The sequence below is a fragment of the Mustela nivalis genome (assembly GCF_964662115.1).
Source record: "Mustela nivalis genome assembly, chromosome: 14".
Lineage (NCBI taxonomy): Eukaryota > Metazoa > Chordata > Mammalia > Carnivora > Mustelidae > Mustela > Mustela nivalis.
The window spans coordinates 10,749,032-10,772,245 of record NC_139033.1 but is presented as its reverse complement, the minus strand read 5'-3'; the positions used below and the strand labels follow the sequence as shown (position 1 = coordinate 10,772,245).

Sequence of the window (23,214 nt, the reverse complement as noted above, 5' to 3'; positions counted from 1 at the left end):
TGGCTCAGCCACTGGGCATCTGCCTTTGGCTCAGGTCATGATCCCAGGGATCTGGGATCAAGCCTGGCATCAGGCTCCCCATTCAGTGGGACCCCTGCCTCTCCCTCTCCCACCACCCCTGCTTGTGTTCTCTCTCTCATTATTTCTCTCTGTCAAATAAATAAATAAAATCTTTTTAAAAAATTCAACCCAATTTAAAAACTGGCAAAGGCTTTATTTTTTTTAAAGATTTTATTTATTTGACAGACAGAGAGCACAAGTAGGCAGAGCAGCAGGCAGAGCGAGAGGGAGAAGCAGACTCCCCGCTGAGCAGGGAGCCCGATTCGGGGCTGGATCCCAGGACCCTGGGACCATGACCCAAGCCGAAGGCAGCTGTTCAACCCACTCAGCCACCCAGGCACCCCTGGCAAAGGTTTTAAACAGAAGTTTCTCTCCCCAAATAAATAAATGACTAATAACACAGGAAAAGATGATTAACATCATTAGCCAGCAGGGAAATACAAATTAAAGTCACAATGAGATAACTTTTCATACCTATCAGGATAGCTATAAATGATAGACAATAGCTACTGTTGCAGAAACTGTGGAGGAATAGAAACTCATATACTGCTGGTGAGAATGTAAAATACTGCAGCCACTTTGGCAGTTGCTCAAAAGATTAAACATACCTTATATGACTCAGCTGCTAAGTATAAACTTAGTTCTACTTCTAGGTATATACCCAAGAGAAACTAAACATATGTCCACACAAAAACTTTAACACAAATGTTTATCACATTGTTATTCATAAAAGAAAAAAAGGTAGAAACACAAGTGTCCACCAACGGATGAATGGATAGATAAAATGTAGTATATCCACAAAATGAAGTATTATTCAACAATTACAAGGAAAGAAGTACTGGTGCATTCCACACCATCAAGAACCTTAGAAACATTATGCTAAATGAAAGAAGCCAATCACAAAAGACCACATATTGCATGGGTCCATTTGTATAAATCTTCAAAATAAGCAAATTTATACACACATAAGGAAAATTAGTAGTTGCCTAGGGCTGGGAAGTTAATTTGGGAGAGAATGGGGAGTGACTACTGATGGGCACATGATTTCTTTTTAGTGTGACAAAAATATTCTAAAATTAGACAGTGGTGATGGTTTCACACTTTACAAATACACTAAAACTCATTGAATTGTACACTTTAAGAGGATAAACTATAAATAGGCAAATTTTATAAGGAAATGACCCTTTGCTGAAATTCATGGTATAATGATTAATGGGTAACATGTTTCTGTCTTTCCTACTGAAAAGAATAATATTTAGAATAAAAAGTGTAAAACAAACATTTTAAGAGGGAACTGAAGATAAAGTTAGTAAGAGAGCACCTGACTGCTCTAAATGAATCCACCACTCCTGGTCTGAACAAAGTATACTCTAGGACTTTAATAAAACTTGCAGGTTAACCCAATAAACCACTGAATAAAATCTGAGAGTTTGTGTAAAAATGGGAAAATTGTTAGAAGTTGTAGAATATCATAGAAATTTCTACAAATTGTAGAAAATTGGTGATAACTAAATTTTTATTTCTAAGGAAAAAAGATGGTAGAATCTGCAAACCAGGGGTGCCTGGGTGGCTCAGAGGGTTAAGCCTCTGCCTTCGGCTCAGGTCATGATCCCAGGGTGCTGGAATCGAGCCCCACATTGGGCTCTCTGCTCAGCGGGGAGCCTGCTTCCTCCTCTCTCTCTGCCTGCCTCTCTGCCTACTTGTGATCTCTCTGTCCAATAAATAAATAAAATCTTTAAAAAAACAAAAAGAATCTGCAAACCATAGATCAAAGATCTCAGTACTGATCCCAAATAAGATTCTAAAATGAACCATCCAAAAAGTGTGCTTCTAAACAATTTTTTAAAAAGTAATAAATAAGTTGGAATGGATTTATTTAAAAAATCATGCCAAACTACCCCATTCTTTCTTTGGATAGAATTACCATAGTATATAAGCTATTTTGACAAAGCATTTGGTGAGAAATTTCATGATATAAAAATAAGGAGAGGCACCTGAATTTGAGTGTCCAAATCTTGATTTTGGCTTGGGTTGTAATCTCAGGCTCATAGGTGCATCAGGCTCCGCACTCAGCAGGAGGTCTGCTTGGGATTCTCTCTCTCCCTCTGCTCCTCCCCCTGCTCATTCTCTCTCTCTCTCTCAAATAAATAATATCTTAAAAAATAATAATGAGGGGTGCCTGGGTGACTCAGTTGGTTGGGCGACTGCCTTTGGCTCAGGTCATGATCCTGGAGCCCTGGGATCGAGTCCCACATTGGGCTCCCAGCTCCATGAGGAGTCTGCTTCTCCCTCTGACTCTCTCCCTTTTCATTCTCTCTCTCACTCTCTATCAAATAAATAAATAAAATCTTTAAAAAAAACTTTAAAATAACAATAATAATAATGAGGGGGTGCCTGGGTTGCTCAGTTGGTTAAGCATCTGCCTTCGGCTCAGGTCCTGATCTTAGGGTCCTGGCATCTAGGCCTGCATTGGGTTCCCTGCTCAGCGGGAAGTCTGCTTCTTCCTCCCCCCTCCCTCTACTCCATTCCAGCTCTCTCCTCAAATAAATAAATAAAATCTGAAAAAAAGAAGAAAAAAAAAGGAAATACAGGCCAAGTGGAAGCACAATTAACAGCATTCCTTGCACAAATAAGCCTAAGGGAGAGTTAACTAAATGATCAATATCAACTTAGAAATGACTTCTAGTGGGGTTAATCAGCATTCTGACTTGGCACAGTTCTGTAAAACACTTTCATTAATGACTTCAGAGAAAATATAGTGGGCACATTTATCAGTGTGTGTGTTAAGTTGCATAACAACTTTCCACAAATTTAGTGACTTAAAACACACATTATCTCACAGCTTCTGTGGATCAGGAGTATAAGAATAGCTTAGTTGGGTCTTCTGTTTCAAGGTCTCTCACAAGGCTTAATCAAGATTATCAACCAGGGGGGCGCCTGGGTGGCTCAATGGTTTGGGCTGCTGCCTTTGGCTCGGGTCATGATCTCAGGGTCCTGGGATTGAGCCCCACATCGGGCTCCCTGCTCCGCAGGGAGCCTGCTTCCCTCTCTCTGCCTCTCGGCCTACTTGTGATCTCCGTCTTTCAAATAAATAAATAAAATCTTTAAAAAAAAAAAAAAAAAAAGATTATCAACCAGGGCTGAGTCTCATCTGAAGGCTCAAATGGGGAAGGATTCTGCTTTCAAGTTCACAAAGTTGTTGGTCTAACACAGTTCTTCCAGGGTTGTTGATCAAACACTTCACTCAGTTCTTCACCACCTGGATTTCTGCAAGATATCTTCCAATCAAGATGGAAGTCAGAACCTTATGCAACAAAATCACTTTAGTGACATTCTATCACCACTTCTGTATTCTCTTGACCACATATCTTCCCAACAGCCAAGGAGAAAGGATCACATGAGAGGGTAAATATCAAAAGGCAGGGATTATTGGAGACTATCTTAGGGTCTGCCACTGTGTTTTCATCCAATGTATCAAGTACTTTCCCAATTCAGGTAATTTATAATAGCGTTCCTCTTTCTGCAATGTTCTTCCCCCAGATAATCACAAGACTAGCTCCTTCTCATCCTTCAAGTATCAGCTTAAATGTCATTACCTCTGAGATGTAACATTTATCAAATTCCAAAATATCATGTTTGTTTTTACTGTCTGCTTTCCCCTAGTAGACTGGAAGGAACATCCTTTTTTTTTTTTTTTTTTTAAAGATTTTATTTATTTATTTGAGAGAGAGACAATGAGAGAGAGCATGAGCAAGGAGAAGGTCAGAGGGAGAAGCAGACTCCCCGTGGAGCTGGGAGCCCGATGCGGGACTCGATCCCGGGACTCCGGGATCATGACCTGAGCCGAAGGCAGTCGTCCAACCAACTGAGCCACCCAGGCGTCCCATGGAAGGAACATCCTTGAGGACAGGCAACTTACCTCTCTGATTCACTCCAGTATCTTCAATACCTAAAAAAAAAAGTGCCTAGAATAGGTACTCAGTATTTATTGAATGAATGTACTCAAGTTGTGGGAGGTAGATGACAGATTTAAGATCTAATAAGACCTAAATACTTTAGAATAATGAGTTTCATTTAAAGAGATAAAAGTTAATGGAAATAAAGGTATATTGTCCTTGCATCTAAAACACCAACTGGACAAAGATTAGGATGAAAAGTAGCAACATTTTACTTTAAAAATCTAGAGCAGTGCTAGCCAATAAAAATATAAGTTACAGATGTAATCTAAAAGTTTCCGGTGGGGGTGTCTGGGTGGTTCAGTGAGCTAAGCATCTGCCTTGTGGTCAGGTCATGATCCCAGAGTCCTGGGATGAAGTCCCATATCAGGCTTCCTGCTCAACAGGGAATCTGCTTCTTCCTCTGCCCTTTACCCTGCCTATGCTCTCTTGCTAACTCTCTCTCTCAAATAAATAAAATCTTAAAATAAATAAATAAATAAATAAATAAAAGATTCTGGTGACCACACTAAAAAAGCAAAAACAGATGAAATTTTAATAATAAATTTTACTTAACCTAAATATCCAAATTTTGTCCAACATGCAATCAATATAGAAAATCACTGATATAGGGGCACCTGGGTGGCTCAGTGGGTTGGGCCGCTGCCTTCGGCTCAGGTCATGATCTCAGGGTCCTGGGATCGAGTCCCGCATCGGGCTCTCTGCTTGGCGGGGAGCCTGCTTCCTCCTCTCTCTCTCTCTGCCTGCCTCTCTGCCTACTTGTGATCTCTATCTGTCAAATAAATAAAATCTTTAAAAAAAAAAAAAGAAAGAAAATCACTGATATATTTTACATTTGTAATTTTGATCTTCGAAATTGTTTTATAACATCTCAATTCAGAACAGCCACATTTCAAGAGTTTAGTAGCTATATGTGATATTATAAATATCATTTTTATTTAGACTCTTTAATTTATAACTAGATGTTGAAGGCTCTTGCATTTGGATTTTATCCTACAAAAATGTCACTATAAATTTCTATAATCAAGCAAATTTCCAAGAAAAGAAATGGTATGACATAATAACCATAATAGGTAGTCTTAAGCGAATTATGTACTATATGGCAGATACTATTGTAAATGCTTTATAACTAGTGTTAACTAATTAAATTAGTGTGAATTAATTTAATCCACTCACAATCCTATGAGAAAAGTATTACTATTATCCCTATTTTATGTGATTATAATTACACGTTGGCACTGTGCAGGAAAGACTGAAGGGGGAAGAGATTGGCAAGAGTTAGGTTACTTTTATTTACTTACTTATATTCCACTTTGACCTAGATAGTATTTCAGGTGGCATATAAGAGTATGAAAATAAGACAAATTAACATGAATTCAAAGTGGGACAAAAGTGTGGAGGCCAAGAAAAACAAGGCTGTACCCACCTCGAGTCTAAGTACAGCCATCTTGACAAAGCAAAAGCTGGCACCTTACACTCCCTCTCCACCCGCTCCCCTCCCCTCGGTAGTATGTGTGACATTCCTCAGCCACCCCTGGCTGCCCTAAAAGAAATACAAATAGTTAACTTGCAGAGATCACAATCCTGTAAGACAGGAGTCTCCCTCGGTTTAGAAATGTCCTAGAGAGGGGCTCCTGGGTGGCTCAGTGGGTTGAGCCTCTGCCTTCAGCTCAGGTCATGATCTCAGGGTTCTGGGATCGAGTCCCGCATCAGGCTCTCTGCTCAGCAGGGAGCCTGCTTCCCTCTCTCTCTCTCTGCCTGCCTCTCCATCTACTTGTGATTTCTGTCAAAAAAATAAATAAAATCTTTAAAAAAAAAAAAAAAAAGAAATGTCCTAGAGAGGGGCACCTGGGTGGCTCAGTGTAAAGCCTCTGCCTTAGGCTCAGGTCATGATCCCATGATCCCATGATCCCAGGGTCCTGGGATCGAGCTCCACATCGGGCTCTCTGCTCAGCGGGGAGCCTGCTTCTCCCTCTCTCTCTCTGCCTGCCTCTCTGCCTACTTGTGATCTCTCTCTCTGTTACATGAAGAAGTAAAAAATCTTTAGGAAAAAAAAAACACACACAAAAAACAAATGTCTTAGAGATATGACAACAGCCCAGTTTTCAGAGGCAAATAACTCAGTTCCCCAAGCCCTAATGTCGCCCTCCCCACCATAAAACTGAAGGAGGCTGAGGCAGAAGGAAATGTAAATAAAGTTAAATTTCTTCTAAACCCAAATCTCACTAACAAGGACACTTGATAGGAAAGTGTGAAACTTTATCTCTAAACCTCCAAGATAGTGTCAGCAATCATTCCCAAGCATATGACCCACGGATATACATCTAAAGGGTCTCAGGAGAAGATTTTTTTTTAAAGATTTTATTTATTTGACAGACAGAGATCACAAGTAAGCAGAGAGGCAGGCAGAGAGAGAGGAGGAAGCAGGCTCCCCACTGAGCAGAGAGCCCGATGTGGGGCTCAATCCCAGGACCCTGAGATCATGACCCGACTGAAGGCAGAGGCTCAACCCACTGAGCCACCAGGCACCCCTCATGAGAAGATTTTTATTTCTAGTAACAAATAACCTTTCTCCCAACAATAGCTAGCCCCCTCGAGGGCCTGGAGACCTTGCTTCCAAAATTTCTTACAGAGACTTACATCATCCCCTTTGTCCTCACCCACCGAAGAGTCCACCCCTACTCTGCCTTTAAAAACTCTGACTATAATCTGGTTCGGGGTCCAAGTCCCTACTCTGCTGTGTCGGGTATACTTGGGGCCAAGCATGTCACCTCAAGGTCCAAGTCCCTACTCTTCTATGTCGGGTATACTTGGGACCAAGCTTAAGCTTGTCAAATAAACCCTCGTGTGATCGCATTGGTGTCGGCTCCTTGGTGGTCTCTCAGACACGAAAACTCAGGCATAACAAAAAGAAGAAAAACATCTCTGTTTAAACAATTTGATCCACAGATGTTAAAATCTCTAAGATTTTTTAATGTTACTTCATTGAAAAAACAATATTAAAATAACAGAAATCCGTGTTTCCTACAATCTCATCAGCTAGTCTGAATGTCCTTTTTATTTTTGTTACTTTAAGCCCTTGTTCCTATACATATTCAGTTTCTATCCATATTTTATAGCTAGTATAGCTAGTATTTTATATTCTATATTTTTCTCAACATTATTCCATAATAATTTTATTCTCTTTTGTTAGTCTTAATTTCTTTCTCTTCATTCCTCTAGACTGTAACCAATGCTAAAAGCCTAACGTATTTCTCTGCATCTTTCTCTATGCTTGTTAAATATCCTAATAGAGACAAAGGACACAGTCCCTCTTTGGGTTGCTGGAAGGAAGCACAAAGGAACAGCTAAAAAAGAAAACTAAAACCACCCCTCAGGGCACAGCAACAACCCTAACAAGACCTCCCACCAGCCCAGACGGCCCAGATCTTTTGAGCTAAACCCCAGAAGGACCTTGGAGTGACCACTGGAATAACCTGCAATTATCTTTACCTCATTATAATACTAAAATCTCTGCCTAAGGAGGAGCCTCCACCTCATTTATGTAACATACAAAGTGTTTATAGGATTTTATGCCTGCCTCTACATACAGTGACAAGGCTTTCCTATCTAAATATTCATCCTGGGGCGCCTGGCTGGCTCAGTAGGGAGAGCATGCAATTGGTGAGTTAGAGCCTCATGTTGGGTATAGAGTTACTAAAAAACAAATAAATAAAAACTATTCATCCTAACCCTAAACAAAAAGCACCCATTCACCCTCCCTTGGGGTGAATTCACAGCTTTAGAAGCTATTTCCCATGATCTCTTTATTTGCTGCATATGAAGTTTACTTTATGCAATAAAAAAAAAAAAAACACATCCAAATGCATACATACATAATAGGGGTTATTATGTTTATGTTATGTTTTAGTTACAGGATTTTAAAAATGGGATCACATATTTCTGTACACATTTCTTTTCTCATCCAGTATTTCATGGAAATAGTTCTAACCCATTCTGATAGCTGTATAATATTCTATATAAGATCATTTCTCTAGGGGCACCTGGCTGACTCAGTCAGTAGAGTTCAACTCTTGATCTTGGGGTCTTGAATTCAGATCCCACACTGGGCATTGAGCCTACTTTAAAAAAAAACAAACATCATTTATCCAACACTTACTCTTGTGAGTTGTCCTTAGGTTTTTTTCTTTTCTTCTTTTTTTCATCTACAAACAATGCTGCAATAATTATTCCTAATCTCTGCACTTATAACCTCCTGCTATGCTGATGACTTTGCTATTAAAGAATAAATTCTAGAGTGGAATTCTTTAAGTTCTCAAATATTTCAGTTCTTTCTCACCCCAGAACCTTTGCACTTGCTCTTTTCTTTTCCTAAAATCCTTCCTAACATACACCAATTTGCAATTTCATATTGATTTATAATTAATATTTTTTGTCACTACATGAGCCTAAGTTCCTTGAGAGCTGAATCCTATTTATCCTTTTAGGTCTTTCTTCAGCTTACATATACTTGTTTCTAGAAGTTTCCCATGAACTCCAATCCCAATTGATCCCTCCATCATATTTTTTCATAGGTCTTCAACTTTACTTTCTAGAAATTATCACAATTTGTAATTATACATTTATTTGTATGATTATTTAATGCTGGTTTCCCCAACTAGGTCTGCAAGGAGCACATCTATTTTGTTCACCAGTGTGACCCCTACCCTCAGAAAAGTATACGGTACCTGAAAAATGCACACTAAATAGCGGTTACTATTGAAACACTGATATAATTCTTTTCATATAGAAAGCATTCCTTTTTTAAGATTTTATTTATTTGAGAGAGGAAGAGAGAGACAGTGTGTATGTGCAAGCACAAGCAGGGAGGCCAGGCAGAGGGAGAAGGAAAAGCAGACTCCCCACTGAGTAAGGAATCTGATCTCTATCCCATGCCCTAGATACCACACCTTTGAGCTGAAGGTAGATGCTTAATGGACTGACTGATCCACCAAGGTGCCCCAATATTCAAAGAATTCTTAGAGGAGGATGGGGCATAAAGAAAATCATACTCCTGGTAAATCTTTCCATAACAATTTTTAACAGATGAAAACGGCTTTGTTCTTTAGACAATTTAGATGTTCATCTATCTCAAAAGAACTAGTGTTAAAACCAACAAAAATTTGCAAGGGAAAGACAATTAGCTCTAAGGGATGGAATATCTCTGAAGAACAGTATGAGGCTTAAGAAAGGAATGTAGAAAGAGCCAATGGAATTTTGAGAGATAGCCATAGAGTAATTTCATTCTCATTTATTTACTCACTGAAAAAGTATATACTGAGCACCTACCATGTGCCAGACAGGGGGCTATAGTACCTTAATCTAAACAGATAAAAACATAAATCCAGCCCTCCCTGGGAGCAGATAAAAAGAAAAATAAGCAAATTATATGTTAGCAAGCTGAAAAGAGCTATGGAGGGGAAAAAAGAAGGGAGCTACAAAGCAAGGAAGTATGAGGAAGGAACAATTTTTTTTTCACGTTTCAGATATTTATTAATCAGTGTAAACCCCAATACAATACAGAAACATGATTTCAGCATTTAGAAGGGAACTATTTCCTGGATAAGTGGAAAACTGTGCTGATGGCTTCTGGGACATCTTCATTCTAAGCAGCTTTATAGTGAGACACTTTTTAAAAGATTTTTTATTTACTTATTTGAGAATGAGAGAGGGGGAGAGAAAGAGAACATGAGTGGGAAGAGCAGCAGAGAAGTGGTGGGGAAGTCAGAGAAGCAGACTCCCTGCTCAGCAGGGAGCCTGATGCAGAGCTTGATCCCAGGACTCCCAGATCATGACCTGAGCTGAAGGCAGACACTTAAAGACTGAGCCATCTAGGTGCTCAAAACATTTAATTTAGAAGTCTAGATCTTCTTTCCTCAGTTTGCTGTAATTTACATTCACTGAGTACAACTTGTATTGATCACTGAGGACCCAGTCTTTTACAGGGTTCTGAGTTATTCTTCCTATCCCAACTGACGTCTGGATTGCACAATGCCAGGGGCAAGATATACAGCACTGCTCCAGTATCTGCTACCTCAATAAATATGAAAAGGGAGACTAAATTTGGATGCTTCTTTGCCTGACTGAGGATCTGGCATAAGTTGGTTGTAGCAGAGCCCTCCAGCCAAGGAGAAGTAAAAATCAAATATGCAAGGCCTGGAACTAAGTCGACCCTACCAGAAGGAGCAGTTTTTTAAAGGACGGTCAGGGCAGATCTTAGGAAGTTGACAAATGAGCAAAGAACTTCAGGAAAGTGAAGGAGCCAGCCATATGAATATTTTAAAGAAAAGTTTTAGAGGGAGAAAGCCAATACAAAGACCCCGAGGCAAGAACATGACTTGTATATACAAGGAACAGCAAAGAAGTCAATGAGACTGGGGGCACACTGGCTTGATGATTGTCAGAAGAAAAAAAATGGAAATTTATTTATTAGTTGCTTTAGCAGATCATGCCATATTTTTCCTCCTCACTCCAGCTCCCACATCGATCGGGTTACGTGCGTACTCCTTTTGATGTGGAGAACAAAAGTAAAAGAAATATAGACACAGTTAAATTTCCTTACAACTTACAGCTCATTGACAATACTTGGGACTGGCAGGGTGACCTTCCTCCAGAAACTCAACTCCCTCAATGCTAATGCTTTGCTGGGACAAAAAGCAACCTTAGCTTGACATTATCCTGGCTTCTAGGATTCTACAAATCCACTTTAACAGAGGGAAATCTCTTTGGAAACTTCCTTTATCTCTACCCCCTAAGATATAGGTTAGCAATCATCCTCCAAAGATACAGCCCACTGATATACACCTGAAGGGTCTCATGATTAAGGTTTTACTAGACTGCAGTAAATGACCCCTCAAGGTCCTGGAAACCTTGCTTCCAAATTCCTTAGAGACTTACACATATCCCTATTCCCTCCCAACTTGAAAGTATATAATCAGTCACTCCTCACAACCCCAGTGCTGCTATTTCTGCCCACAGATCCCTTCCCTGCACTATAATAAAAACACCTTTTTGCACCATAAAATGTCTCAAGCATTCTTTATTGACCAATGGGCTCAACAATCTTGCATCAACTTAACCTGCCTTGCCTCTTCCTTCCTACCTCTGAGTAAAACACTGAGACAATTACTGTATCGCACTGAATTGTTTCCATTCATAGCAAAAGTACCAATATTTCCCTTCCCTCTCCAACCAATCCTCTTCCTTCACTAGTTTCTACACCTACTTCAAAACTGTAACTAGAAAGTAATTCCTGATTGATTATGCTAATTAAGTGTACCCAAAGCATTTACAAGTTCATAAGTGATAATTTAAAAACAGTTTAAACATCTTATAAAGGGTTCTAAAAACTCTTTTTTTTTTGACAGAGATCACAAGTAGGCAGAGAGGCAGGCAAAGAGAGGGGGAAGCAGGCTCCCTGCTGAGCAGAGTCCAATGTGGAGCTTGATCCCAGGACCCTGAGACTGTGACCTAAGCCAAAGGCAGAGGCTTAACCCACTGAACCACCCAGGTGCCCTTGGGTCTAAAAACTCTTTTTTTTTTTTTAAGATTTTATTTATTTATTTGACAGAGATCACAAGTAGGCAGAGAGGCAGGCAGAGAGGAGGAAGCAGGCTCCCCGCCGAGCAAAGAGACCGACGTAGGGCTCGATCCCAGGACCCTGGGATCATGACCTAAGCTGAAGGCGAGGCTTTAACCCACTGAGCCACCCAGGTGCCCCAAGGGTCTAAAAACTCTTAATAGCTCCCCATTGAGTACATGACAGAACAGAAAATTCTTAGTTTGATTTTTTTCAAGACTTTATGTTGCTTGGATTTAAAACTCTAACTAGCATTGTGAGAACTCTTTCCAGCCAGCTTGGTCTCCCTAAACCATCTGCTTATTCCCACTTCTGCTCCCTTTTCATTTTTCTCCACCTAAAATGTTCTTTTTTCCAAGAGTTAACTCCATTTCCACTTCTTACATGAAGGTTTCTTTATCCACTTGAGCTCATAATTTCCCCCCCACTGTCTATCATAAAATGTAGCTCATTTAATAGCTTATTAAAGCAAACTCAAATTTTTCCAAACCCCCCAAAACAAACACACACATTGACTCTTTCTTTCAAAATTTCTATATAAGGGCGCCTGGGTGGCTCAGTGGGTTAAGCCTCTGCCTTCCGCTAGGGTCATGATTTCAGGGTCCTGGGATCGAGGCCCGCATCGGGCTCTCTGCTCAGTGGGGAGCCTGCTTCCCCCTCTCTGGCTGCCCCTCTGCCTACTTGTGATCTCTCTCTATATAAAATAAATAAATAAAATCTTAAAAAAATTTTTTCTATATAAACTGGTTGCCCATAACTGGATCCTATGATCTTTGATGACTATTTTATACACGCATTTATTAACATATACAGTGGTTAATATGACGCTCAGACCCTCATAATGTCATTTGTTCATAAATTTTTGTGAATTGTAACCTACAAAATCTCTCAGTTGGACCCTTCCCTCTCATTATGGGCTACTGCAGGACCTTAACCTCTCTTACCTAAACTACTACAATTGATCCTTAACTAGTCTCCCCGCCTTCTCCCTTCTTCGATTCACTCCCTTCACTCCTAAGTGAAAGCAAATCCAACTCACTGTCCTGGTTAACACCTGTGGTGGCTCCAAACCCTTCAGCTTGATGAGACCCTTTGCAGTGTACCCCGGTTTACTTTTGACAGATTCACCATGTTTTTCCCCTTTTTAGAAATATCCTTTGGTGTTTGGCTTGTAAATGCCTCCTTCTCCTTCACGATCCAGTTTAAAAGTCATTTCCTGTCTTTCACTTTCCCTGACAGCCCTGAGCAGGGATAACTGAATTTCCACTGATGTTCTCACAACACTGTAAGGGTCTTATCACCTCCTCCCGAACACAGGTCCTTCCACCCAGAGCTCTGTCTCCTCCACCTCTATTCCGTATTCCCGGAGGCAAAATCAGGATCTGGTGTGAACCACGCCCTGAACAAATATCTAGGGAATAGAATTATTAGAACTTTTTGTTCAGTTTTTTGTTTTAAGACCTTCAGGAGGGCGGATACTCCGCTTTCAGTAATGCCGGCTCGACAGAAGCCCGGCGTCTCGCCACTGAGGCACTCACCACAGAGCCACTGGACAGGGTTCGGGGTGGCCCTGACGGCCATGCTGACTAACAGCTGCCTCTGCGTGACCTGCTCCGGTCCTGAGGGAGCTGGGGGAGTATGACCGACCTCGCGAGGACGATAGCACAGACTGACTGACAGACTAACCTAAAGCAGTAGCGGGTCTCAATGGACTGCCAGACGGGCCAAAAGCAGGAAGAAATGGTGGCCAGCCTCGTCATCTTCGAAGAAGAGTAGAAAGAGCAACCTAATTGCTGCAAGACGCCAAGCACGCGCTTCGAGCCTCTCCTCGCGCAGGGGAGGACGGGAAAAGGGCAGGAGGACTGGGAGCCTCGCCGAGTGCGCGTGCGCAGCAGCCTCTTTCCGCCACCCGCCACCCGCGGCCCCGCCCCCACACCCTAAGCCTGCGCGAGCTTCGCCGAGCGCGCGCGAGCGCGCAGCATCCCCATTTCTCCGCCTCTCACGTGGCCCCTCCCTCCCATCCTAGGTCTGCGCGAGCCTCCCAGGCTGTACACGTGCGCGCAGCCGAGCCGGCCTTACAAGTCACGTGACCCACGACTCGGCGTTTTCTCCACTACAGCCTTCCTAGCTCCTACTGCCACATTCCGGTGTTATGGCTGCCGGCATTCCCCGCGCCGCTTCTCTCTCCCCACTGTTTCCCCTTCTGTTCCTCCTGCTCCTTTCCGCTCCGCATGGCGGCAGCGGCCTGCACACCAAGGGCGCCCTTCCCCTGGATACAGTCACTTTCTACAAGGTAACGGGGGTGGGGGAATCGCGCAGGTGCTGCCTGAGCGCCCGGGGGAGCGCACACCTGTGGGGAAGGAGGCAGGGCTGGCAGAAGGTGGTCTGTAGCGACGATCCCAGGGCTTCCCATCATCCTAAAGGGCCGGTGGACTCTGGGCCGGGACCATCTTGCGACCATGGGGCACACACAAGCCAGGGCCCCCGCGCACGCTTGTCTTTGCAGTATTTGTACTTCCTCTTTGGTAAAAGAGCTGCAGAAAGGCAATCCAGGGAACTTGCTGCCCCTTCCCCGCACCCAATGGGGAGAAGGCGGTGCCGGGCAAGATCCAATCCTCGAGTCCCAAGTGGGAGGCCTGGAGGGCGGTGTGAGGCGGACACCAAGTGCTCCTGGCTGCGGTGGGGCGGGGGTAGTGAGGGAGGTGGTTGGAAAGCCCGCTCGTTAACTGGCGTTTCTGCGCCCCTCCTCCTTTGGAGGGAGCACGGAGTGCACCCTGCTTTGCAATACGCAAACAATGTCCAGAGATCCTGTCTCTTGCTGAAAAGTGCAAGCGTTAAGAATAAGGGAACTCTATAGGGAATATCTTGGGCCTGGGAACAAAATGAATAAAATCGGGTCAAGACGTGGAAGGATTCCTCTGGGTCAGTGGACGTTGGAAATGTTGAAGGCTGAATGCAGTCCCAGCTCCCTCCTCTGGCACCTGTCTTCACCCACTGGCAGCTTTCAGCTTCGCCTACGAGATGGACAAACTAAGCATTGAGAGAGAACCCATTCGTTTTATTTTCTTAATTTGTACCCATTGCTGGGAAGTGAAACCAAAAAGTGGAATTCTAAATCTGTCTCAAGCGGTTGAACTCTTTCTGTTCTCAAAAGGTTTCCTTGTCCTGGATTTGGCATCTGTGGTTTATTCAAATATTTGAAACTGTAGGTATGGCTGGTTGGTTGTCAGGCACACCCCACAGCACCCTATGCTTTTGGGGTCTTTATTGGAAAAATAACACCCCAGCCCCAAAAAGGGGGAATGGGGTAACATCACAGACCAAGCGTGACTTAGAGGGAAACTGTGCACTGTTGAGGCCTCTCTGTTTTTATTGGTATCACCCTGGTCTCGTCTGTCATTACAGTAATCTTGCAGGTCTTACTGTTCAGCCTTTCCTGACCATTCCCCCTTTTGATCCCTCAGCTCCAGCCTCACATGCTTTCTGTCCTTTGAATACTCCTAGCTCATCTCACTGACATGGGCCCTTTGCACTGGCAGTTCCTTCTGACTAGAACATTCTTTGCCAGTCTTTGAAAGGCTGGTTGCTTCTTCTCATTCAGGCTTAGGCTAAATATTACTTACCTTCTCGGAGCCCTTCTTTGACTTCCTTTTCCTCCTTGTCTGTTTTATCTTCTCCCACACTAGAATATGAAGAACTAACTGCCTTGTCTATTTTGTTCACTGATCATCTGCACGACCTAGCTGGTTACCTGTTACATAGAAGATACTCAATAATAATTTATTGAATGAATGAACAGATATCTTCTCCAGTCTAGATCCTCTTCCATCACCACTGAACAGAACGAGAGCTACCTGGTAATGCATCCAGGGCCCTTGTTCTGTGCTTTTGTCTTTCTGCAATTTCCAGTGTCTTCTTTTGTTTCTTACCCTTCACCATCACTAGAAATAAGAGACCCTGCCTGCTTTTTTTTTACTGCTGTGTTCACATAGAGTGGTGTCTAGCTCATGATAGGTACCTTTTTATTCAATGAATGAATGAATGATGAAATCATCTTCATCTTGAGAAAGCAAGTTACTTAAGTATAGGATATGGTGGAGTCGATTCCTTAAGGATAAAGAAAGGAAACAGATTTCTAAAGCAAATGAAGAGGTACAGGCTAATTAATGAAAAGGAAAAAATCCAGTGTGCAGATGTGTGCCATTCAAAACCATTCTGCTGATGGCCTAAAATGGCAGAATAAAAGATGGAGGCCTCTCAGCTCTGTTTCAGGGTTAGACCACCATATAATTATTAATTATTCCATAATACAAATGTAGGTTTTTCGAAGATAGGGTTACTGTGTTGTACTTTTAAAATATTTTCCCCCAGACATATGTAGCATCTGCTGCCATAGCCTACCCTAGTTGTGTTCGTCTATCAAGTATTTTCAGAGCATCTGCTACATGCCAGGCACTCTTGGGCAATAGGGATAGAGCAGACAACAAGTCAGACCAGGTCCTTGTACTCATAGTGTATGTTCTAGTGGAGAGAACAGACAACAAATACGCAGATAAAAATTTTAGTGAATGATTATTGCTGTGAAGAAAGCACAGCAGGGTAATGTGATAGAAGAGGGCGAAATAAAGGAATGCTAGGATGGTATGAGTGGAGGATGCCTCTCCATTGTGGGTGGAGGGACATTCGAACTGAGCTTTGAATGATAGACATCCATGGAAGGAGCTGGGGAAAGTGTATTCCAGCCAACAGAGACAGCAAATGAAAAGGCCCTAAGTGGAAATGAGTTTGTGGAACTGAAATAAGGACAGTCAGGCCAGAGGGATGTGATCTGGTTTACATTTTAAGACTTAACCTGTGGGGTACCTGGGTGGCTCAGTCAGTTAAGCATCTGCCTTCGGCTCAGATCACAGTCCTGAGGTCCTGGGATCCAGCCCCACATTGGGCTCTCTGCTCAGTGGGGAGCCTGCTTCTCCCTTGCTGCCCCCCCCCCCGCGCCACTTATGCTCTCCCTCTCTCTTTCTCAAATAAATAAAACCTTTATTTTAGAGATACAATAGATAAAAAGCACAAATGGGGGAGCAGAAGAGGGAAAAGCAGGCTCCCTGCTGAGTAGGTTCCTGATATGGGGCTCAGTCCCACCTCAGATCATGACCTGAACTGAAGGCAGATGCTTAACTAACTGAGCCACCCAGACGCCCCAATAAATAAAATCTTAAAAAAAAGAAAAAGAAAAAGAAAAAAAAGTCTTACCTGTTTTTAGGCCCCCAGAGCTCAGATTTTGGGGGTCAGTGATCACTTAAAAGATTGCCTGCCCTGGGGCACCTGAGTGGCTCAGTGGATGGCTCTGTCTTCGGCTCAGGTCATGATCCCAGGGTCCTGAGATCCTGCAGATTTCGGGCTCTCTGCTCAGCAGGGAGCCTGCTTCCCCCTCTCTCTCTGCCTGCCTCTCTGCCTACCTGTGATCTCTGTCAAATAAATAAATAAAATCTTTTTTTAAAAATTGACTCTCCTGATAGCTTCTCCTTCTTTCCTTGTGTCCCTAGGCAGTGTTAAATATTTTTTAAAAGCTAAAACCAAATAGACATCAACGCACAGTGAGCAACAAAGACTAACAAAAACTGGAATGATGTCAGCTTGACTTAATTATGATAATGATTGCCTATGATGAAAAATGGGCAAGAAGTGATCACTTTGATTAGAAAAGCAAAAAGTTGGGGTGCCTGGGTGGCTCAGGGGGTTAAAGCCTCTGCCTTCGGCTCAGGTCATGTTCCCAGGGACCTGGGATCGAGCCCCACATCGGGTTCTCTGCTCAGCAGGGAGCCTGCTTCCCTTCCTCTCTCTCTGCCTACTGCTCTGCCTACTTGTGATCTCTGTCTGTCAAATAAATAAATAAAATCTTAAAAGAAAAGAAAAGAAAAAAGTTATAGGAGGAGAGGGCAGTTGTTAGACTAAAGCTGTGCATTGGGAGAAACCATCAAAACAAAGATCTTGGGGATTCTTCTAAAACTTAATCATAGAATTACTATACAACCCAGCATTTCCACTCCTAAGTATATACCTAAAAGAAATGAAAACAGGCGTGCAAACATTTGTAGGCAATTGTTTGTAACGGTGCTATTTACAAATAGCCAAAAGGTGGGATCATCCCAAATGTCCCATCACCTGATGAATAAATAAATAAAATGTGGCATATCCATACAGTGGAATATTATTTGCCTACAAAAAGGAATGAAATACTGAGACATGCTACAGCATGGGTGAATCTTGAAAGTGTGATCCTGAGTGAAAGAAGCCAGGTACCAAAGGCTGCATATTGTAGGATTCCATCAGAGTAGACATCATAGAGACAACAAGCAGATAAGTGGTTGCCCGGAGCTGGGGAAGGAAGGAAGAATGGGAAGTTGACTGCTTAAAATGTGTATGGATATGTGATTCCTTTTCAGGGTATGAAAATGTTCTGGAATCAGTATTAATGATCATTGCACAGTATTATTAATGGACTAAATTTCACTGTATTGTACACTTTAAAATGGTAAATGATGTGTGATGAGAATTTTACCACAATTGAAAGGTCTTGACTCTGACAGTTTAGGACCTGGAGACCTAGACAAAGGGAGCGGTGGTCGGGGAGGGGACATTGTCCCAAGTCTGCCTCTTAGCAACTTTCTGTGAACCCTGAAACTGCAGAGTTGAACCTCTCGGCTCCCTAGCCAAAACACCTCCATGGGTGCCAACCGCTTTACAGATGGTTGGTTGGTTGGTTTTTGTCAGATTACTGGTTCATTGTTTACTGAGAAAGGCCCTCTGGGATGATAGGCATGCCATGGGGCCAATGTAGTGTTTTCTAAGGGTTCCCTTAATCTTACTGAAAAGGCCACTGGAAGAGAAGGCCTTAATACCTCTGCAGCTTTGTTTATTCTAAGCAGGGTTGTAAATGTCTTTGATTACTGTGAACCAGTACCAAACGGGGTACCCAACACCAGTAAAATGTTAAATGATTCAGTGGGTCAGTGAATGAATGAATGAATATTAGTGTGTGAGCACTTACCTCCCTTGCAGGCATAGTTTCCATTCTGTTTCTTAAACAGGGGTCCCTTGTGAAAGGGAATTAGCCCCAAAGGTCCCTGGAATCCTGGACTTGCTCAGCTCTCTATGCCCTCAGGTCATTCCCAAAAGCAAGTTCGTCTTGGTGAAGTTCGACACCCAGTACCCCTACGGTGAGAAACAGGATGAGTTCAAGCGTCTGGCTGAAAACTCGGCCTCCAGCGATGATCTTTTGGTGGCAGAGGTGGGGATCTCAGGTATGGACAAGTCCAAACCCGACTGTGGAGGGCAGAAGGGGAGGAAGCTAGGAATCATTTCCCTCCTCGTAGGTGGGATACCCAACACCGTTTTGTCTAAGCCACACAGGAGTGTAAGTGAAGTCATGGCCTCCAGGAACTGGTGACAGGCTTAGCTTGAGCAGATCTGATACCACAGAACCTCAGTTCATCCTTGCAGGTGCCCAAGGGAAAGGGATCCCCCACCCTTCACCCTCACCCTACACTGACATGAAACTTACTGTGAGAATCTGGTGCTCTCCTTGCAGGGGACTGTGGTCAGAGGAGGAGGTATTACGGTTCCTAGGGTCCCCATAGTCACTTCTCCACCTTCTTTTCAGATATTTTTTACGAAAATGATTGGATTATGGCTTTAACTCAAATCCATCAGCGCTATCATTAAATCAAGGATCGTTCCCTACCACAATGACCAATCTAACAATAACAGTTGCCAACATGTGGTGGTTGACAGTGCACTTCACATCTTCCCTTGAACGCTGCCTAAAATGTGAGGCACTCGTTCTCCGTGTTTATACTTGAGGAAAACTGAAGCTCAAGGAACTAAGTGGCCCACCCAGAACGCCACCTCAGTATTTATTCTCAAGTCCAGTGGGTTCTTCCCTCTCTCCGCTTCCTTCCAGCAGGGATGCCCCGGTTCCCTAGCTAGCTTGAGAGTCTGATCCTGGGCAGAGATAGTTCCCACACTTTTCCAGGGCAGGCAGTCAGTTCTGACTCAGCCGCAAATCCACTCCCTTGGGAATTTTTAGAAAAAGAAGAATAGCAGCTGACATTATCAAACATGTACAGTGTGCCAGGCCACTGTGCCAAGTGTTATCCATGTGTCTTATCCTTGTGACAACTCTAGGAAGAAAGTATTATGACCCCTGTGCTTCATGCTGAGAGTACCTTGCTCAAGACCGTACAGTCTGAAGTGGCAGAATGAGGATTGGAACCCACACTTCTATGCTACTATCCTGTAATGGGCGGCCTTGGCCCTTTTTGGCCAGATATAAGAAACCTGCTGTCACAGCTTTAGTCATTGGAACTGCTACTGCTTGTTAGGAAGGACATAGCAAATGCCACATATTGCTCTGAACTCTCCAGGTCAAGTGCACTTATCTCCTCACGGGGTCCTCCTAAACACCTCACATGTGGTAGAGACGCTGTCTGTTACCTACCACACGTTGCCCTTGCTCACTAAGCTCCAGCCAGAACGGCTCTTGCAAGGCTTCAATCCCCCCAGCTTATTCCTGCCTCGGAGCTTTGGCTCTTTCAGTCCTTCCTACCGGAGACATTCTTCCCAGATTATCACGTGTCTGGCCCCTTGAAACTTCTAGTCCTTGAGCTCATGTCATCTCCGCAGAAAGGCCTTCCAGGACCGCCCAGAGTAAGCCTTCTTACCTACTGTCACATCACTCCATTTTATTTTTATCTTTTTGCTACTAACCAGGTATGTTTGTTTACCATCTCTCTTCTTACCCTTAAAAGAATATAAGCTCCTTGAGGTCAGAGAAGTTGTAAACTCTTAATCATAACTAGATCTGTGGCACCCAGAACAGAATCTGGCATGTAGTAGACGAGAATAAACATTCAGAAGCGTTCCCATTTTTCAGATGAGGAAAGTGAAGTTCAGAGAGGATAAATGACCTAACGCTGCATGTCTGGGAAGCAGCAGAAGAGGGATGTCTACACAACCAGAATCCTTGCTGTCAGCTCAGATAGGCCTCACAGCCATCTCCTGCCCTCCCTCCTCGTGGTCTTGCTCCTGATACCTGATTTCTGTTCACAGATTACGGTGATAAGCTGAATATGGAACTGAGTGAGAAATACAAGCTGGACAAAGATAACTACCCGGTCTTCTACCTCTTTCGGGATGGGGACTTTGAGAACCCAGTCCTGTATAGTGGGGCTGTTAAGGTTGGAGCCATCCAGCGCTGGCTGAAGGGGCAAGGAGTCTACCTAGGTATGCCTGGTTGCCTGCCTACTTATGACGCCCTTGCTGGGGAGTTCATCAGGGCCTCAGGTGTGGAGGCCCGCCGGGCCCTCTTGAAGCAGGGGCAGGACAACCTTGCAAATGTGAAGGAGACTGAGAAGAAGTGGGCTGAGCAGTACCTGAAGATCATGGGGAAGGTCTTAGACCAAGGTGAGGACTTCCCAGCGTCAGAAATGACCCGGATCACCAAGCTGATTGAGAAGAACAAGATGAGTGATGGGAAGAAGGAAGAGCTCCAGAAGAGCTTAAACATCTTGACTGCTTTCCAGAAGAAGGGGGCCGAAAAGGAGGAGCTGTAAAAAGGCACTCCGGGTTTTCCAGGGGTTGGTGGGGGTGGGGAGGGGAGAGTTCCCTGCTGGCTGAGAGACCTGGGATGTAAGAGTGGTGGTTAAAGTGGCACTAAGCCAAAGATTTGAGCATGCCCGGACACTGAAGCTGATAACGACCGTGCTTGGGACATCCCTATAGCCAGTCTTTGTAGAACCAGAGCACTTACCAGATGGCTTGTGAAATTCCCCCTTAGAAGGAGTTGGTGCTATAAAGAGAAGTGTACCGTCCAGGTCCTTGACAGGTGTTATTCTGACCCAATTAAAGTTTCTGTGTTTTGGTTAAAAGGACCTGAAGCCATTCAGTTTTCTTTCACAAATTATACTTTGGCCTGTGACCTGCTTTCGCCTTCGAATTTATTTTTTAATCTGAGCTGGTATGGACTCCAGTCTACCAGGGTAATTGATTATCCTGTAACACTGTAGAAACCGGTCCCAGCTCAAGGTCTGCCTTCATTACTTTCCACCGGTGTTCAAACTCCAACGGACTGATTGTGGGTGGCAAAATGTATTGTCCTTTTTCTGGTCCTTAAAAGTAGAATGGCAACCTTTTTTTTTATTTTTTAAGATTTGATTTATTTATTTGACAGCACAAATGGGGAGCAACAGGCAGAGAGGGAGAAGCAGGCTACCCACTGAGCAGGGAGCCCAAAGTGGAGCTCAATCCCAGGACTCCAGGATCACAACCTGAGCCAAGGCAGACATCTACGTGATTGAACCACCTAGGCACCTGTGGAATGGCAACATTAAGGGAGCTCAATGTAATCATTTTCCATACTCCATAAAAAAACATAGAGTAGGGGTACCTGGGTGGCTCAGTTGGTTAAGTGGCTGCCTTCGGCTCAGGTTACAATTCCAGGGTCCTGGGATGGAGCCCCTCATTGGGCTCCCTGCTCAGCAGAGAGCCTGCTTCTCTCCCTCCCTCTGCCTGCTGCTCTGCTTACTTGTGCTATCTCTCTGTCAAATAAATAAAATCTTTAAAAAAAAGAAAAATACATAGAGCAAATTCTTAGTTTTATTGATAAAATCAGATGTTTTGTTTTTTTTAAGTTGGATTTTAGATAGCTAAATGATACAATTTGGTCTGTTTTGAAAGGTTTTTTAAAAAGGGATTGTTTTCCATCTAAGCTACTTTTTCACTGTCAGTAACTACCAATATTAAAGAAGCAGAGTGGGAGACCATTGTACTAACTTGAATCTGTTTTCAGGAGCGATGGGCAACTACCTGTAATGGTAAGGTTCTTGATAACTCACTTTTCGTATTTAACAACTTGGAAATACCAAAGTGCAGCTTCTGAAATAATTATTATTACAGTCACAAAAAGAAACTTTAGTTGAACAGAGTTAGCAAGTCAAACCTTAACTTGTGTTCCTCCATTTCAGCCGGATTGGTAAATTCACTGAAAACAAAAACAATTGTGGTAGCTTGGGCTCACAGTTCAACTAAGTAAAAGGTTCAGGGGCATCTGGGTAGGTCAGTGGGTTGAGCGCCTGACTCTGGATTTCAGCTCAGGTCATGATCTCAGGGTCATGGGATGGAGCCCCGTGTTGGGTTCCATGCTCAGGGTGGAGTCTACTTTGAGATTCTCTCTCTCTCTCTTTCTCTCTCTCTCTCTCTGCCTCTCCCCCCATCAATGGATAAATAAAATCTTTAAAAAAAAAAAAAGATGTTCAGACCTAAACTCCTGCCGGTGACCAGCATAATTACTCTCAACATTTAAGAAAAGGATGTAACTGTATATATTTATTTCCCCTACTCATTATGAAAATTTTGGAAGATCTTTCTGGATGCTTCTCACTGATACACTTGCTTTAGCTGTTCTAGTTTTTTCTCATCTGTATAAAACAGATTCACTTCCAAAGAACTAAGCATTCACTGTCGTAATGGGAAATACAGTAAGACAAATGGCAAGTAGGGAAAGAACTCTTCAAACCACATGCA

General features: G+C 43.1%; 2 protein-coding genes and 1 pseudogene across 18 annotated transcripts in view; 1 reads left to right on the top strand and 2 right to left on the bottom strand.

The window, feature by feature from the left end:
* Positions 1 to 14,353, bottom strand: part of TMEM116 (transmembrane protein 116) — a 181,686-nt gene extending 167,333 nt beyond the window's left edge. For 10 of the 16 annotated variants that reach the window (XM_082698497.1, XM_082698506.1, XM_082698509.1 and 7 more), the window contains exon 1: positions 13,985 to 14,231. In XM_082698497.1, the coding sequence (XP_082554623.1) occupies positions 13,985 to 14,095 (111 nt within the window). In that variant the 5' untranslated portion in view covers positions 14,096 to 14,231. Of the gene's footprint in view, positions 1 to 3,979; positions 4,010 to 13,320; positions 13,499 to 13,984 lie in introns of those variants that run through there. The other 6 variants (XM_082698499.1, XM_082698498.1, XM_082698503.1 and 3 more) reach the window with 6 other exon arrangements.
* On the bottom strand, positions 9,909 to 13,394 carry LOC309847604 (cytochrome c oxidase subunit NDUFA4 pseudogene; annotated as a pseudogene). Its single transcript has 2 exons — positions 13,321 to 13,394; positions 9,909 to 10,228 (listed from the first exon to the last, which is right to left on the bottom strand). The product of its transcript is annotated as a cytochrome c oxidase subunit NDUFA4 pseudogene (transcript).
* ERP29 (endoplasmic reticulum protein 29) lies at positions 13,546 to 21,560 on the top strand. The gene is made up of 3 exons (XM_082698562.1): positions 13,546 to 13,927; positions 18,797 to 18,935; positions 20,743 to 21,560. The coding sequence occupies exons 1-3, from the start codon at positions 13,787 to 13,789 to the stop codon at positions 21,243 to 21,245; spliced, it is 783 nt and encodes a 260-aa protein (XP_082554688.1). The 5' UTR covers positions 13,546 to 13,786; the 3' UTR covers positions 21,246 to 21,560.
* The last annotated feature ends 1,654 nt before the right edge of the window (positions 21,561 to 23,214 follow it).

Excerpts from the sequence above, each read along its gene's own strand:
- ERP29 (XM_082698562.1), top strand. The coding sequence starts at position 13,787 with ATGGCTGCCGGCATTCCCCGCGCCGCTTCTCTCTCCCCACTGTTTCCC. Across the intron at positions 13,928-18,796 it reads ATACAGTCACTTTCTACAAG|GTCATTCCCAAAAGCAAGTT; the intron begins GTAACGGGGGTG and ends CTATGCCCTCAG. Across the intron at positions 18,936-20,742 it reads GGCAGAGGTGGGGATCTCAG|ATTACGGTGATAAGCTGAAT; the intron begins GTATGGACAAGT and ends TTCTGTTCACAG.